At 36.0% G+C, this 17,065-nt stretch overlaps 3 protein-coding genes across 3 annotated transcripts; 1 reads left to right on the top strand and 2 right to left on the bottom strand.

Moving 5' to 3' along the window:
- The first annotated feature begins 288 nt into the window (after positions 1-288).
- Positions 289-8,215, top strand: LOC104113934 (O-fucosyltransferase 1). The gene is made up of 9 exons (XM_009624256.4): positions 289-501; positions 607-757; positions 2,040-2,118; positions 2,242-2,312; positions 3,724-3,812; positions 4,752-4,875; positions 4,956-5,239; positions 5,577-5,706; positions 6,969-8,215. Exons 1-9 carry the CDS (start codon positions 494-496, stop codon positions 7,581-7,583), a joined length of 1,551 nt encoding a protein of 516 aa, XP_009622551.1. The 5' UTR covers positions 289-493; the 3' UTR covers positions 7,584-8,215.
- Positions 8,216-8,434: 219 nt separating this feature from the next.
- LOC104113945 (xyloglucan endotransglucosylase/hydrolase protein 2-like) lies at positions 8,435-10,710 on the bottom strand. Its single transcript, XM_009624268.4, has 4 exons — positions 10,551-10,710; positions 10,361-10,461; positions 9,572-9,765; positions 8,435-8,941 (listed from the first exon to the last, which is right to left on the bottom strand). The coding sequence occupies exons 1-4, from the start codon at positions 10,708-10,710 to the stop codon at positions 8,560-8,562; spliced, it is 837 nt and encodes a 278-aa protein (XP_009622563.1). The 3' UTR covers positions 8,435-8,559.
- A 279-nt stretch (positions 10,711-10,989) lies between these two features.
- On the bottom strand, positions 10,990-16,330 carry LOC104113935 (ubiquitin carboxyl-terminal hydrolase 2). Its single transcript, XM_009624257.4, has 3 exons — positions 16,229-16,330; positions 12,584-15,333; positions 10,990-11,489 (listed from the first exon to the last, which is right to left on the bottom strand). Exons 2-3 carry the CDS (start codon positions 15,325-15,327, stop codon positions 11,252-11,254), a joined length of 2,982 nt encoding a protein of 993 aa, XP_009622552.1. The 5' UTR covers positions 15,328-15,333; positions 16,229-16,330; the 3' UTR covers positions 10,990-11,251.
- Between the last annotated feature and the right edge of the window lie 735 nt (positions 16,331-17,065).

The following is a 17,065-nucleotide window of genomic DNA, read 5'->3' as shown; positions in this document are numbered from 1 at the left end:
TTTACCCCTTAAATTTTTAATACCACAAGTTTCAAAAGTCTTTTTTTTTCTTAAATTTTATGCCGAATCAAACTAAGTCATCTAAACTGAAACGAAACGGAAGAAGTATGAAATTTGTCAATATCGTCATTCTTTTAGCTGAGAAGGCTTGATGTGGAATTGAAATTAAGAGTATGCCTTAATTTCAACTAATTGGTATTCACAAAATAATCTATTAAATTCAGAAAAAATGATGTTTAATAAATATTAGTTTAAATATAAGCATCTACTTCCGACCTTTGAACTCGAGAGATGAGCTATACTATTTATACAAAATTAACAAGCAATTGACGTCCATAACACGATTCATACTATCTCTCCCTCTTAGTTTCCTTAATTCTCCATCCGCGTACTGTCGGCAAATTTCGCCATAGATTCAGCACTCAATTCTTCACACTCAGTACTGCACATTTGAATCTCCACAGCATTCTCTATTTCTCAGATCTCAACAAAAATGCGGAGGTAAATTTCACCTAATTCCATACATAAATCTCTTATATTCACAAAAAAAACTGCTGATTTAGTAACGTTTTGGATCTGATGGTTATGGCGGATTTTTGTTCACAGGCCAGGGCATCGGCAACCGCTGAAGCAACAATTAGGAGGCGTTAAGGCTATGTTCGCGAGGCTTTCGATTGCTGTAATCGTACTCGTGATCTGTATGCTCATGCTTATAACGACGATGTCGAGTAGTAACAGTAACGGTCCTTCAGCTGAGGTATTGCTTTAAGATGTTCGTAAATGTAGCTATTGTTTGAAATTTTAACGTTTTTCGTTTATTTCGAGTGATGAATTTGCTTGGCTTGCTCTTGTAGTTTTATTTTTTGTCGCTTAATTTTGTTAGATATGCGGTGATTTAGCTAGAAATTACTCTAATTTGCTTTTGTAATTAGTTTATGATTTAAGTTATGTGCACCAGCAGTGTAAATAATATTTACATAATCCGTCACTTGTAAAGTAAGTGTAGGCAACTCTATTTAATAACTTGATTGGTAATCTTTATAAATGGTATGTAACTTGCTATAAATGGTTAAATTGCATTGATGGTGTAAAAAATACATTACATTGTCAATGCATAAAAATTGAATCCTTAGTTTTTCTAGGGATTCTACAGTCGATTAGTGTTACAGTTGTCATTTTTAATAGGGTTTAAGTTATATACAACAAGTTTTTTTATGCTATTAGTGAATTTTAACTTGTGATAGTAGATTAGTTATCATTTTTACTAGATTACCAATTAATGTTTATCAAGTGATTACCTAATAAGTAAACTTGAATAATTATTTGCATAGAACTTAAACTCTTTTTAATATTCTTTTTTTTTTGGTTCAATTTAATTTTATGTTTTTGTTTTTTCTTAATAAATTCATCTTGACCTTGTTCAACAAGTATGTAATATCTAAAGGCCTTGCGATGGTTTTATCTTTGTAATGCTCTTTCTCTAAATTTATTATCTATATATTTCACATTCTTGTGAAATTTTTTGCAGCAGATAGCTCTTAATCACCTTTCCTAATACGTTATATGCACCTTTTTGGAGAAAATTTAATACTGAAGTACGTGAGGATAATTCTATGAGGTTAACTTGGTCATGTACTCTCATAATCGATCTATCTGCTTCAAATATGGATTTGTCATTAATCAAAGTAGATGTCCCTTGTTAGGGTCAATAAGACTAGGGTATAGACGTATAGTCTGATCATTTGAAGTCATAGGCAGTAGAAGGATGTAGAGACAAGAAATATGTTCTTATTAAATGAGGCGAGGATTCTTGATTCATAGAATTGGCCATGCTTGCGTAGTCCCAAAAGATGAGCCTGTACACTAGCATATAGTAACACATACTACCTAATATGTAATACTTGCATGAGTTGAGCCATTTCTTAATCTTTGTATGTTAATGCTTAATCTTGTGTCATCATGGAATCTGAACTCGCAGTTCACTTTTCATCAGTTGATTATTATGGTATGTATTTATATGTTTTGCCCTATCTGAGCAGATCGATGCGGAGACACTCTGGGGAACTGCAGATTCTAAGGGTTGGAGGCCGTCATCTGCTCCTCGATCAGATTGGCCTCGTATGCAATTTTACTTATCGATGTCCTAAACCAATTTAAAATGAACGTAGTAGTTACAATCTCTAAATCTTCAATGCTGTAGCTTTATGTCAATGCTTCTGCATCTTTTCTCTTCTTTTGCAGCTCCTCCAAGTGAAAGCAATGGCTATTTACGGGTTCGATGTAATGGTGGTCTGAACCAACAACGTAGTGCGGTGTGTAACTGATCCTTGGTGTGAGGTTTATGAATATTTTCTTCCTATAATCTGTTTACCAGAGTAAATTCCTTGTGTCCTTTTGTTGTTGTTTTTATCAAAGAACATCGATTTCAGAAGTAGGTAACATAGTTAGTCAAACAGCATCAACTTCCGGAAGTAGAGCTAGATAGGAAAGGTTTCCTCATCTTATTGGAAGGATGTGCAAAGAAGCTAATGCAAGAAAAGTATATTCAGATATGTAGTTGGAATATAAGCTTGTGGACAGAAAAGTCAATAAAATTCTGATGTTTAAGCAAACAATTCACATATCTAGGCTTAGTGTTCTAGTAAAGTGGCATGGTAGATGAAAATGTAATACTGAGAATTTAAATAGGAGTGATAAAATAAGTTGAGTGATATGTGATAGATACCTAACAATGATTAGACCGAAGTGGTGGTGAAGTCACGATGATTTCTTGTGTTGACCGCTTCTCATTGCTAATGTGAGTTCACCATGGATTCACGTCAGATTCCATTGACAACTGCATCTGTATGTTAGGGCCCTCATTAAGTGCAATAGATCTGTGATACCGTCCAAACAAGTATTTGTTCTTTTATTCTTAAATAAGGTGTTAAATAGATTCACAATGTTCTATGTGAGGTCAATAAAATATAGTGAAAGGGTCTGAAATGCAAGTGCTATTGAATGGTTGTGGGACCAGTAGTGTTATATAGGAGTGCTCGTTGGCCTAGCTCAAGATGTCCGCAAGATAAATTTTGTTAAAATGCAGTTGTTAAGTGGATTCACAGTCATAGAAGATTGCACAAGATCAGAAATGATCAGTCCGACTGAAGGTGAAAATACCAGAATAATATGTCGTAAGGTCGCCTGAAATAGTTTGACCATATCCTCTGTGCACTTCCAGATGCACTGATCATTTACAATCTCATGATTGAAGGTGATAAAAGAGGATGACATAGACCTAAATCCATGTGAAGGTAGATTATCTAAAAGGACTTGGAGTAGTCTCTCGTAATCAATGCATGTTTAGCTAAGAACGGACATAATGCAAACAAAAGTTTACATAGGTAAGGATGAAGACTTTTTGTTGTTGTTGTTGTTGCACTTATATTATGTGTGATGTTTGTTAAGGTCCGTCTATTTTGGCTAGACATATGTATGTCTTTGTACTGATACATGTGAGATTTAGAGAACCTGTAATTTTTAAAAACTCCTGATTCGTCTTAAAAGACAATTATTTTGTATTTTAATGAATTGAACCTGGCCAGAATGAGAATTCATATAGTTGATCTAGCTAATTTGGGATTGACATGCAACTGATTGTTGATTGATTGGTATCTCTTTTTTCATCATTTATGTTGCATAAATTGCTTATACTCAACGTAACAAATACTTGTGACTTTATAGATCTGTAATGCAGTTCTTGCTGCAAGAATTATGAATGCTACACTGGTGCTACCTGAGTTGGATGCAAATTCCTTCTGGCACGATGATAGGTACTTATTTCCTCGAGTTTCCTAATTCTTCTACCATTTAGAACATGTATCAAGATCGAAATTTTTATTTGAGTATGTTGCTTAAATTTTCTGCACTATAATGGCATTGGTTCTAAGTATGTCTCAATAAGATGCACAGTATTATTCCAAATCTATCAGAAAAAGTAGAAAACAGGCTGGCCAATATGAAGTTACATTTTACCTGTCAAAAGAAAGTAGAAAGCAGTTTATCTAATACTCTTGAAATAATTCTGTACCTTAATTGCACGTGGGAAATCATTTTGAGCGTGATATTTGTGCTCTCTGTTTACTTTTTTTTATTCTTGAAATGATAACCATTTCAAGAAATTTTTAAGAAGAAAAGGGAATCTTTATGCATATAGAAGTATACGTACTAGTCATGCACCCATTTGTTGGTGGATTTTCTCTGATAGAGATGGCCTTCACAAATTAAAGGACATCTAAGAGTTAGAAACAGTTTGAAGTTTAGTAACTCAATTTGAATCATGGGCATCAAGACTCTTAGTTTTCTTTACTTAATGTTTATGAATTTTATTTGTTATGCTGCTGATGTTATTACTGGATATGTTACCGAGTGATTTTGCTATTCTTGTTTCTGGTGCTGCTCTACAAAAGGTTTACTAGAAAATAGGACTAAACTCAGCTAAGAAATCCTATGGCCTTATGGTGTTTACAGCGAGAAGTTTGAGACTGTTGCATCAATGTCTTTATAGCTCAAGGAGGAAGCTTGCCCTTGAATTTGGTATTGATGTATTTTAGACAGTCCCTCAAAGTTTTTGGTGGAGTTAGTTTGTTACCATTCACATAGTCCCCAAGCTTCCTGTTGATTGATTTATATTCCTCACAATATTTTTAGTAGATTGAGTTTTTACCATTAACTAAGTCATAATATGTTACTTTATTTCTATTAATGTTCAGTGGATTTCAAGGTATCTATGATGTTGAACATTTTATCAAGACATTGAAGTATGATGTAAGAATAGTGGAAAGCATTCCAGAAATTCGGAAAAATGGGAAGGTCAAGAAGATAAAAGCAAAACAGGTATATATTGCGCAAGCAGAGTTTGATAATGTTCTTCTTGAGGTTCTCATGGACTTAAAATGAAAGCATTTTTATTCCAGATTCGACCACCTAGAGATGCTCCTATCAGTTGGTATACAACAGAGGCTCTAAAGACGATGAAGGAACATGGTGCCATTTATCTTACTCCTTTTTCACATCGACTGGCAGAAGAGATTGATAATCCTGAGTACCAGCGGTTGAGATGTCGAGTTAATTATCATGCTCTTCAATTTAAGCCTCATATTATGGAGTTAAGCAACTCAATAGTCAATAAACTTCGTACGCAAGGCCACTTTATGACGATACACCTTCGTTTTGAGATGGATATGCTAGCATTTGCTGGGTAAGTTATTCATTGCTGCGTGCACCCAAGTAGATTAAAGGTTAAAGCTCAAGTGGTGCTTTAGTACCCCATCCTCTGTCCTTTCCTTGCGTGGCCCAGAGGAAAACTGAAACAGTGTCATAAGCTTCAAATCTCTTTTCTCTTTCTCACTTTGTTTCTTTTCCTGTTCCTTTTGTGGCCAGGAAAGTTTATGAGCTGATTACAAAAGTAATTGCTCTATTCCATTGTTATCCTTAGCCCATGAAGTACTTCCAGTTGGTGTCTAGTAGTGTAGACCAAAAGTCTGTTTTTTTAGCATGAGTTTGAGATCTGTTTAACCTTGGACTTATTTCTGCAGGTGCTTTGACATATTTTTTCCTGAAGAGCAAAAGATTTTGAAGAAGTATAGGCAGGAAAATTTTGCAGAAAAAAGACTTGTTTACGATGAAAGAAGGGCGATTGGGAAATGTCCACTAACTCCAGAAGAGGTAATCTTGTAGATACTTGTACACAATGTGTGGATCTTCTTCAAAATTACAATTTTCCTGCTATAATTTTTTGATTTAAAGCCATCTTAAAATGGGTGAATATGTATCATTTGGATGAGAGTAGAGGTTAAAGATTTTTAAAGGTTGCTCTAATGCTTTCTGATAACAATAGTCTGTATCTTAAGTAGACTCTGCTTTTCCGAGAAAATAACTTGGCATTTAAGGAAGTGTATCTATGTAAAGAGGAACTCTGGAAATCACTATAGAAGTTTAGAGCCCGTTTGGATTAGCTGATTGTAAATAGCTGATAAGCTTGTAGTGCTGAAATTTTTTTTCAAATGCTGAAACTGATTTTTAAAATAAGCATTTACGTGTTTGGATAGAAGTGCTGAAACTGATAATAAGCAGTTGATGTGTTTGATTAAAAAATGCTGATAAGCTATTCTTTTGTTAAAATGACTAAAATACCCTTGAATCTTTTTCAAAAGATTATAAATTAAAAATTTCTTTGTAAAGAAAAGAATTAATAACGAATTATGGAATGAAGAGAAAGTTAAGAAATTTATTTTGGGAAAAGTATTTTGTGAATTAGAAAATATTATTAAGGATAAACTAGTAAAAGTGTTGGTCAAACTAAAAGTGCTTATAAGTTGAAAAGCCATAAGTTGGGGGTGACCGGCTTATGAATTATGACTGATTTTAGCTTATAAGCACTTGGCTTATAAGCACTTTGAGTGTTTACCAAACGCGTAGATAAGCCAAAAGGTGCTTATAAGCCAGTTTGACCAGCTTATAAGCTTAGCCAAACACCCTCTTAGTCATTGGAACTTGATATCATTTAATACCACCTTCAACGAACTCCTTTTGGAACACAATGGGAAGGTGCAAAAATAGACGGGCAGAGAGTTTGTAAATTCCTTGTGATTCTTTATGATGATATTTGTATTAATCCCATTTTTTGAAATTTTAAGAAGCAATGACAGAGCAAGGTGAGGATATTCAGGGTATGAGAAGATGCTGTCGTTTAGTTTCCTCCCAATGACTTGAATGAGTTTGTGAAACAGAATTGTCTTTCTCTTGTTTGATGAAGCTCAACTTTAACTTTACTTAACATGCGCGCCAGTGTTCACAGTAGAAAGGCGTTCAAACAATAGGGAATTCAATAATTCTTTGTTAATTATTTAAGTAAAAACGTGGATACTTTGTATTGTTAACTGGAAATTGTTATTCAGGTATTGATATTTTCCGTTTTAATTTGGCAGGTGGGTCTTATTTTACGTGCAATGGGTTTTGACAACTCTACCAGGATATACCTTGCTGCAGGCGAGCTTTTTGGTGGTGAACGATTCATGAAACCTTTCCGGTCCATGTTCCCACGCTTGGAGAACCATAGTACAGTGGACACCACGGGTGAGCTAGGTAAGAACACAAGGGGCTTGTTAGGCTCAGCTGTGGATTATATGGTCTGTCTTCTCTCTGATATTTTCATGCCAACTTATGACGGTCCAAGCAATTTTGCGAACAATCTCCTTGGTCACCGGCTATACTATGGTTTTCGCACAACAATCCGACCTGATAGGAAAGCGCTGGCCCCTATCTTTATCGGTCGTGAAAAGGGTCATACAGCAGGTTTTGAGGAAGCAGTTAGGCGTGCCATGTTAAAGACAAACTTTGGTGGACCTCATAAGCGGATCTCACCTGAATCATTTTATACTAATTCTTGGCCTGAGTGCTTTTGTCAAAAATCAGCTGTAAATCCTGCTGATAAATGTCCACCAGATGATATTCAAGATATCTTAGAAAGTCAACTGGAGAATGAAGGAATCAGTGACTTCGACGCAAGCAGATCAAATTTAACGTCAGCTGTGGATAAATAGATGTTCTGTGTGAAACTTCTGGGGTGATATTTTTGGATTTTGAAATGATGCCGCACCATGAGGTCAAATGGAAGAAATGAGCCTGGGTTTTGTTATCTATAGGTTGGCATTAAAGGTATCACTTATCTCAAATCATTCTTATCGATCTATTGTGATGTTATACTTGTACATTTTTGTTGACCACCTGACAACAATAAATGTAGCTGCCAATGGGTTGAGTGGGAGGTTAGGTTTACAGGAATTAGATGTATGGAGAATATGGTCGATTGGTATTTGAGATTGGCGTTTGAATTACTTTTCCGACACGAGAGAATCCAGAAAGTATTTATATGTAGGACCAAGGGACTGAATTGGCACCTTCTTTAAGCAGTATCAAGGAGTCATTTGCCAAGCCACTCGATGCTGGTGTTATCGAAATCTGCACATTTTATTTTGCTCACTTTTTCAGGTTCTCTTTTGGTGTCCGAGGATGCCTACTTCATCACAAGAATCATTGTTGTATCTGATTTGATATCTTTTCCAGATAAGAAAATAGATTATTCCCTACATTTCATCATGTGTTTAATATCAGACTACTACTACTGGTTTCGGGTATCCGCAGTTATACATTAGATTTGTTATTTCAGGTCTTACTGCTGGTATTTAACCCCTCTTTTTTTTGATAACCGTGGTGTCCGGGCCAGCTTGTGCGCACCTCGACTAATTCCACGGGGTACTTGCCACCTCCCACCAGCAATAGGTGCCGGGTAACTCTATCCACCAAGGTTCGGATAGATGGGAAGAAATCAGTAAGTGTTTTTTGCCTCCACTGGAATTTGAACCTGAGACCTCATGGTTCTACCCACTTCATTGACCATTGGGTGCCGCTGGTATTTAACGTTAATTGGAAGGTGTTATTCATATACCAACAAAGGAAAACGTAACTAGAAAGTATTGAGCAATTCTACTTGGTCTCCATTTTCTTTCAAATTAAGCATCACTTCGTACATTCTGGGGGAAGGGTTTGAAATCTATTGGTGTCTTTGCAGTAATTATAAGTCATATATTTGCGTCTAATGTCTTTATATGATTTTTCTTGACCAGAAGTTAGTTTCCAAAGTTGCTTAGAATTCCACCAGAACTTGGTAGAATTACAGTTCAAACTATAATTAGAAAATGGGCAACCTTCAATAGTAAAGCCTTGGAATTGAGCTGTGAATGGAGAATTAGACCAATTGATTTTGGCACTTCCATTTTCAGTTGCCCAAGTTTCTCCATTCCATATTGTAGCCTCTGATTGCATTGGTTGTGTAGGGTATCCAACTCCTCTATGGGATTTGTTCTTGTAAACCCTAATGGGTACTTCGTCTACGAAAAATCTGTAATAAACAAATTAATTAGACCATAATCATGTCTTAAATAGCTAAATGAAAACACCATATGACCATCGAGAGGTATGGTAGGATGGTTGACATCCCTCGACTCTGTGCCAGAGGTCTCAGTTTCAATCCTAGGAATAAAAAACATTTCACTAGGAAAAAAATTATGTCTTGCTTTATTCTTAAAGAAATATAGGAAAAAGTCTCAGATACAACATTAAGGGTCAATGTAAAGTTGTCTTTGTGTGACCTATAGGTTACGGGTTTGAGCCGTGGTAGCAACCACTAATTTATGCATTAGGGTAGGTTGTTTATATCACACCCCTTGGGGTGCAGCTCTTTCCAGAATCCTGCCTTGATACGGGATGCTTTGTCCACCATGCTGCCCCTTTTACAATATCAAGGGTCAGAAAAGATTATGAAGCAGTAGCTTCTACGATGAAGCCGAGCCAATACGATAGGCGAGTGAAGGAAAGAGCGAAAGCTAAGAATATGAATATTAACCTTCCTTAGTGGGCCTATTTGATGAGAAATAAATTAATCGGACCAGTAAATTACAGATACTAGATGGTTAAACCGAAAGAAGAAGAAAAAGAACCATATGATTCTATAGAACATAAATAAACTTACACAATTTGATGTGAGTTCCATAGGATTGAGTACTCATGAAAGTTGGCGGTTGGATCGAACCAAAGCTGAATCCTTTGCTCTCTGTCACCAATACCATTTGCAAATACGTTTGTTTGCAATGTGTATGGTTTTCCTTCTCTATTACCTAAAAACTCGAAATCTAATTCATCATGTTGGCTTCTATGTGAAATCAGCTGCCAAAAGGTTAAAATAACAGTTTTAAAAAAGAGAGAAATAATAATACAACTTATAAACTAGTTTAATCAACTAGTTTCTTCCAACAAACAGATATTAATTTAGTTGCTTAAGATAAAATTCATTAACTTCAAAATCTACAGAAAAAAATAAATCCCTCGACTATAAATATTTATGTTTTTAATATAATGAAATATTCATAAAACATGGACAAAGTAACAACAAACAACAATTAGGTCATCAATCCCAAACAAGTTGGCGTCAGCTATATGAATCTTCACGGTCTATGTAGCTCACTTTAAGAGTCCATTTTAGTCAATAGCTATAAAAAAATATTTTTTCAACACTAAAAGTTTTGTGTTTTATTAGTACATAAATCTCTCACAAGGTTAAAAGACGTAAACGTACATGATTAAAACTTAACCTCAACTAATTAATATCACCTATATAAATTTATTTCCTTCTCATTGTGCGCTATTTAGACACCAGGTTTGTGTGAATTCTAAGAGATAAATATTCATAAAAACTTATGGTTGAAAAAGTAATTTGTATAACTTGTGAGAATTAAGTGAAAAATTAAGTGTATGCTCTTACATAGAAGGACGTCACTACTCCAGCTGAGTCTTTGCTGGGTAGCTTTATTTTCATTTTGAAGGATCCCGAGCCATAACTTAGTTTGGACTGAATTCCAGATCCTGCAGATTGTATTTTAAAAATAATTATTTTGATATTTAGGATTCTAAGAATAAAAACTGCAAAAAAAAAAATACAAAAGGAATATCACCAGAAAAATTATTAAGGGATAGCTGAATTTCTTCTCCATTTCTAAAGGGCTTCACATTTTTGTCCCCCCAAGAAATCCTGTAATTTTTATCAAATGGTAAAGCTTGACCTTCAAAAACTCTACTTAATACCAAAAGAACACTTAGTAGAAGGAAATCCATTCAGTAATTACCAAAGTTTCACCAAAACTGATCCCTTTTTAAGAAAATAAAATCTAATTCTCTAAGATATTAACAAGGTTGTTACTTTTTTCCCTTTAAATTGGATTGAATGAGTAAGTGAAGAACTTAAAGTGGATTAAATTGAATTAGATCAATAAATATGCCTTCAATTCATCCAAGTTAGTTTTGTGCTCAAGTGAAGTAACTGTTGACAATAAAAATAAAAATAAAAAGCTTAAGGGCCCGGGGGGGGGGGGGGGGGATTTTAAATAACTGATGTGTCAAAAGGCAAAATCAATAGTATTCTCTAAATTTATAAATAAATCATATTCTCATTCTTAAGTTACAATTTTTTCGAAGATGTACTTCCTTAAGCTTATAGCACATCAAAATTTGAAAAAAAAAACAAAAATATGGGTGTTAATACTGAGAGATTGTAGTAATACACTCAATCTCCCCTACATCACACCCCCTTCCCTTTCCTTCTGTGTGTATGTTGTATGCCCCAAAATAATCATAAATTTCAGAAAAAATATATATATCAAGTTTGTTCGTAGAATAAAATGTATGCCTCACAGCCAAGAACTTCTTCCAAAGAGACCTCGCGAACATAAGCATCGCTTGCATAATACCATACAAAATCTTCCGCGGTGTTCTTGTCTTTCCCAGTGATCTTAGGAGCTCCTCTAACATAAGCAACATAATGACCTCCCCTCATCGTCCCTGAGTGTTCGACTACACCAATAAGGCGGTATTTGTATATCTCCTTCTGCAGGCACCTGAAACGGCATTAAGTTATCGTCAAGCCATTTCAGCACAGAAATTCCTTTTTGCAGAAACTCTTAGAAAGATGACATATTGCATGTGAATTGAACATATGACCATTTTATGGAAGTATATTTGCTATTGATGACATACTATATAAAGGTTCAAGCTAACATGCTGCGAAGCTGTATTGAGAAGCAAATATAAGCGAGCACCACATGCACTAAAATATCCCCTTACTTGGAGGCGGATCCAGGATTTTAAAATTATGGGTTCCTACAACGACCTCAAGTTAATATAAAATAATAACAGGGTTAATAGTCAAATATTTATCAGTATTTGGTAGACTTCTTAATACATATATATGGTTTGGAGAAAAGTAACTGGGTTCACGTAAACCCATAAATTCCCTTTAAATCCGCCCTTGTCGCCATACTTGGTCCTAAGAATAAACTGCAGTCTTGTCAACTTTTACCTTCTTTCTCCAATACTATGATTTTTGCCACTTCCTACTCCATACTTTTTTCAGTTAGTCTTGCACTATTTCGTATCAAATTCATTACGAAAGCAAGCTAGAGAATGTTGCTCTAATATAGTATCTTCTAGTTCACAGTATGATATGATCATTACGACATAGAAAACGCAAGAAGTTTGCTTAATTAACTACCAGAGAGAATGTTGGATTATTAATGAACTTAAACCCAAAGGTGTTGGCTCAAAGGTGAAGGATTAGACAGTAAGGCAGAGGTCTTTGACAAAATCCCAATTTATTAACCCGCAAATGATGTCTAATCCTTGACTTTTAATAGGTAAGAAGTATGCATTATACTATCTAATGATGTCTAGAAGCTTTTTAAACAAAATGCCTTCTAGCTTGTCATCTGAGCTTCCTAATATGGACTCCAAAGCTTTTGACTGATATTTGTTGGGTTTTTTCCTTGAAATATGATTTAAATTATTAGAATCTCAATCTAATTAACAATGATGGATACTCAAAAGTCCAGAGATAATAAAATGTCAACCAACACACGAATCTTAGTCTAATGAACAAGGGATACTCAAAAGCCCAGAGATAACATAAAGTCCAAATGAAAGAGAATCAACACACCTGGTTTTAATATATGGTTTGAGATCAATGGTATCCCTAAAATTTACATGGCCACTCAGCTTACTTAGGCGCCCTCGAGCATCTTGACTGAACCTCTTCAGGTGAATTGTCAAAATAGGAGGGACCTTATCAATTAGGATCCTTTTCGTTGCATCTCTCTCAACTTTAACACATTTAACATCTGTCGCCTCAGTCTCACTTTCTTCAGATTCAGAATTAGCAGAAATCAATGGAGCTTCCAGCAGTTGAACGTCATTGCTCTTAAAGTCACTATTCATTTGACTATTAGCTTCACCCTGATTTTCCTGTGTGCCGTTTTCTGATAGCCAAGAGGCTGAATCTTGCTCAACTCGAGGACTGGTTCCCTTTTGGGACAACAACCTGTCGTCAAAAATTTCTCCTGAAGAAGATGCACCATTTGGATTTTGGTCCTCGTGTCCATTCATCATATTATGCGATCTAGGCTTCGCCAATTTATTCTTAAATCTCATCCTCTTTTCTTTCAGAACTTTTGTGCAATTTTCACATTTCCAAGCATGTTCAGTTTTGGAAAGAAGCTCGGGCTTTGTAAAATAAGCCAAACAACTCTCCACTGACACTGGAGCATCTCTATTATCAACCTCTTCCGGATCAGACTCGCCGCTACCATTGGCCTGAGAAGCAGCAGCACTACACAAAGGCTGTTCAGAAGGTTGTGCGTCAGAATCAGGTTCATTAAATAAGTCTCCAAAACCATTGAAGTCCAATGAATCCGGTTCACAAACAGCAGCAGCTGAGGATACCTCGCAACCTCCTTTTAACATGTCACCAGCAGTTGAGGTTACTTCTTTGTAAGGAAGTAACAGAACCTCGGAATCTTGCAACCGTAGAGGGGTTTCATCTTCCGACAGCTTCGTATATGAATCTGTTCCAAGATTTGAATCCATAGAGCAAATCTGGCTGCAGAATGCTGAGCTATGCTCAACATTTATAGCATCTATCGTTCCAGATTCTTTAACCAGTAACTTTTTACTGAATTCAGAAGCTATATCGCAGTCTGGTGATTTGGATTGTCCTTGATCATTCAAGCACATTAAATCATTAGGAGAACAAGCGCTGTCTATACATGTCAACTTCATCTCTGTATCAGTATGCAGATTATTCTGCAAAGCGTCAACAGGTTGAACAGAATTTTCAGTTTCAGAAACCTGATCAGTCAGCATGCGATCAACTCGTGAAAGCGTGTCATCACCATTTGGCAGTGTATCCTGATCAAGATAATCCAACCATGTGAAATTGTCCACTGAAGCCAACTGCCTACACATGCCCTCGCAATTTTGTGCATTATCAGACTTAGGAGAGGAACATAAGTTCTGTGAAGTTAATCCCATATTTTCAGCCATAACACGAGCATCAATGGAATCTTGCAATACATCAGCAGAAGGAACTGCCATTCCTTGAGAGACAGATTTCTCCTCATCTCCTTGGGCACTTTGAGCATTAAGAGGAGCTGCATCTCTGCTAACTTTAGGGCGAACTTCTACACTTCTCATAGGAGGTTTTGATTTTTTGGCACGGAATACTGATTTAGCTCCTTTAGCTGGAGGTTTTTTAGTTGGAACGGGCAATGAGAGATCCAAGAATGGTTCATGCACTACTGACGTGTGCCCACACTCCAGACAACTAACGGTGCTTGAGAGTCGACCACCAAAGATGTTATCAACAAAAGTTGGACATGCACTTAGGGATTTGCCACCATCCTGAGAAGATTTGATTTGTTTTCTGGCGGTCAATTCCTCAGTACACAGACGATCAAGTAAACAACGAAGCAATTCGTGACTGTCCTGCTGTTGGTATCCTCGAAATTGTGGAGCCTTTGCACAGATTGAACCAAAGAAAGCTTTTGGATTTACAGTTTTTTTCAAGGCACCTTCATTGCTTGTCTCAGAAAAGAGCTTCTTCAGAGCAGCAGTAATAGGACCAGCAAATCCATCAAACTTAAGGAAGTAATCCTGTAGTCTATTCATTGCCAGTAGGTTCTGCATTATTGAATTGAAAAAACATGTGTTCCCTAAATTAACCAGTCCCCTAACTATATAACCACTTTTTCCATCAGCATCAAGTGAAGCAGAAGCTTCTGATTTGATCCCGGTAGTGATACTCCCACTCCCAAACCAAACAGCCTCCACATCAATAGTCGGCCTTTCTAACGGCCGCTTTTTAATCATCTTGACAATGTCCTGAAATACATCTTTCTGTTCACTGTCATTCTCTACTTTCTTAGCATGAATCAGTGTATTACACGGAAAACACCAGCGCAGTTGAGGATTTTCAAACTGTACAGCAAGAGGGTGATGGTACTGTCTTGCATGCCGAACTGCATGGCTCTGAGGTGTAGTAGGGAACCCAGCACCTCCACACGAGAAATGGCCGCATACTATACAGACCCAAATGGCTTTAGACCTTTGCTCACCTCCCTTTGTTTTTCCATGTTTGCCTTTCGTCTTACTAGCTCGTCTATCAGCTACTCCTTCCCTGCACTCCTCACACCGAACAGGTTCCGAAGACTCAAGTTTAGCGGAGACTTTCTCCACATCAATAACCTTCTCGACATGTGGACATACATTTCTATCGTTTACAACAACTGCAACATCAGGAGTATCAATATTCTGACTGCCCCTTTGATCAATAGGATTTGCTGATGCTAAGGGATTCCGATTCTCCTTGATACCACTTCTCGCTTTTTTCTTAGCCTTTTTCCCCATTATTCCCTAAACACGACCACAAACATCAAAATGGATTTAACTTGTACATACTAACAGTGCAAATTATTTCTACACTATTTATATAATTTAACTGGTTGTAGAAGGTTAGTTAGAACATAGCACCCAAGGGTAAGGCCTAGTGATCAATGAAGTGGAAGGAGAACCATGACGTCTAGGGTTCAACCGTTCAAGTCCCAACTGAGGCAAAATATACTAGGTACTTTCTTCCATCAGCCCAAGCCTTGATGGACAGAGTTATTTGGTGCTTGTGCTGGTAGGAGGTAACAGGTACCCAGTGAAATAATCGAGGTGCATGCAAGCTAGCATGGACACCACCGATATAAAAAAGGTTAGCTACAACATTTTTAGGCTACAAATATGTACTTATTGTAGAAATTTACTTGTGATTCGCTTTTCCATGACCTGATAATATAAGTATTTTTTAAATCAAATGGAAACACGCAGAAGTACAATGTTATATTAAAGCAGTAATTAAAAAAGAAATTAGCTTTTGCATTGAAGAGGGGGGATAAAGGTTGGAGTTTAAGCTATATAAACCGTCAAAGTAAAGAACTTTTTACACTAACATGTCACTAAGGATATCTTAAGCCTTCTTAAGATAAGACAGTTTAACCTGCCTTACACTGAAAGTGTATATAACGTAAACTAGGTTTGCAAGTCTACTAAACATTTTGAATTTCATTCTAATTAATATCATCATCTAGTAATTATAAAATACCCGAAAAAATGTCTCCCCAATACGACAAATCTAACCATATACAGTAAAATATAAACAACTAAAAGAATGTTTGGTTTAATTCTTTCAGGTATATATCCATGAATTGTAGTTCAAAGGGTATGTAGATACAAGTTAAAGAGAAGGGATTTTACAGAGATTTACCAGAAACTATGGTGAAAAAAGGCAGAGAAATTACTCCTTACTGTCTCTGTGTGTGTGTGTGTGAGAGAGAGAGAGAAGAGAAGGGGTGGGGTGGGGGTGGGGTGGGGGGGGGGGGGGGTTGCGGAGCTCCCCGTATTCTTCTGCCAAAGGGGAATTGTGTTTCTGTTTGAGGGGGTAAAAATCTCCGGTTGAGCAGTGGGGCAAATTCAAAAACCTGTCTTTGGGTTATTACTTCTTATTAGTATTATTATTATTATTATTATTATTATTATTATTATTATTATTATTTTTAGAAGAGTTAACTCAAATAATCGTCCGATCCTTAAATTAAAATTATCTGACTAATATATAATATATATTATATATATAATTGTTTATAATTAGTATATAATCTATTTATATAAATATTAAAAATAAATGACAAATTCGGCTTACTATTTATATAAAAATTTCTTATTTATATATTCACAATTTGATGTTTCAATAAATTAATAATGCGACACATAGTCTTTATTATATATGCATATTGCAAAAGAGATTAATTTATGTGTATCGAGAGTGTTAAATGTTTTTACATTATTGCGTCATTCAAAAGAAACAATAATTTCGTAAATAAGACATTTTTCCTGCTATAATAAGTAAAAGAAGCCGGATAGCGTAAAAAAATTTAAATTCCGTATGGGTATTTGTCACAACCTAAGTCTATGGCACGTATTATCCGCTTTGGACCTAGGTCCGCACAGATTTATCTTTCGAGCTGCGTCACATCGAGCCCCAAAAGTGCGTATACCATGTCAACTTGTGTTGTGCCTTATAAACCTCTTCACTTTCCTCTCT

Source organism: Nicotiana tomentosiformis, chromosome 5 (genome assembly GCF_000390325.3).
Source record: "Nicotiana tomentosiformis chromosome 5, ASM39032v3, whole genome shotgun sequence".
NCBI classification, from domain to species: Eukaryota; Viridiplantae; Streptophyta; class Magnoliopsida; order Solanales; family Solanaceae; genus Nicotiana; species Nicotiana tomentosiformis.
Note: the sequence above shows the minus strand (reverse complement) of the source record. Positions and strands in the feature narration are given on the sequence as shown.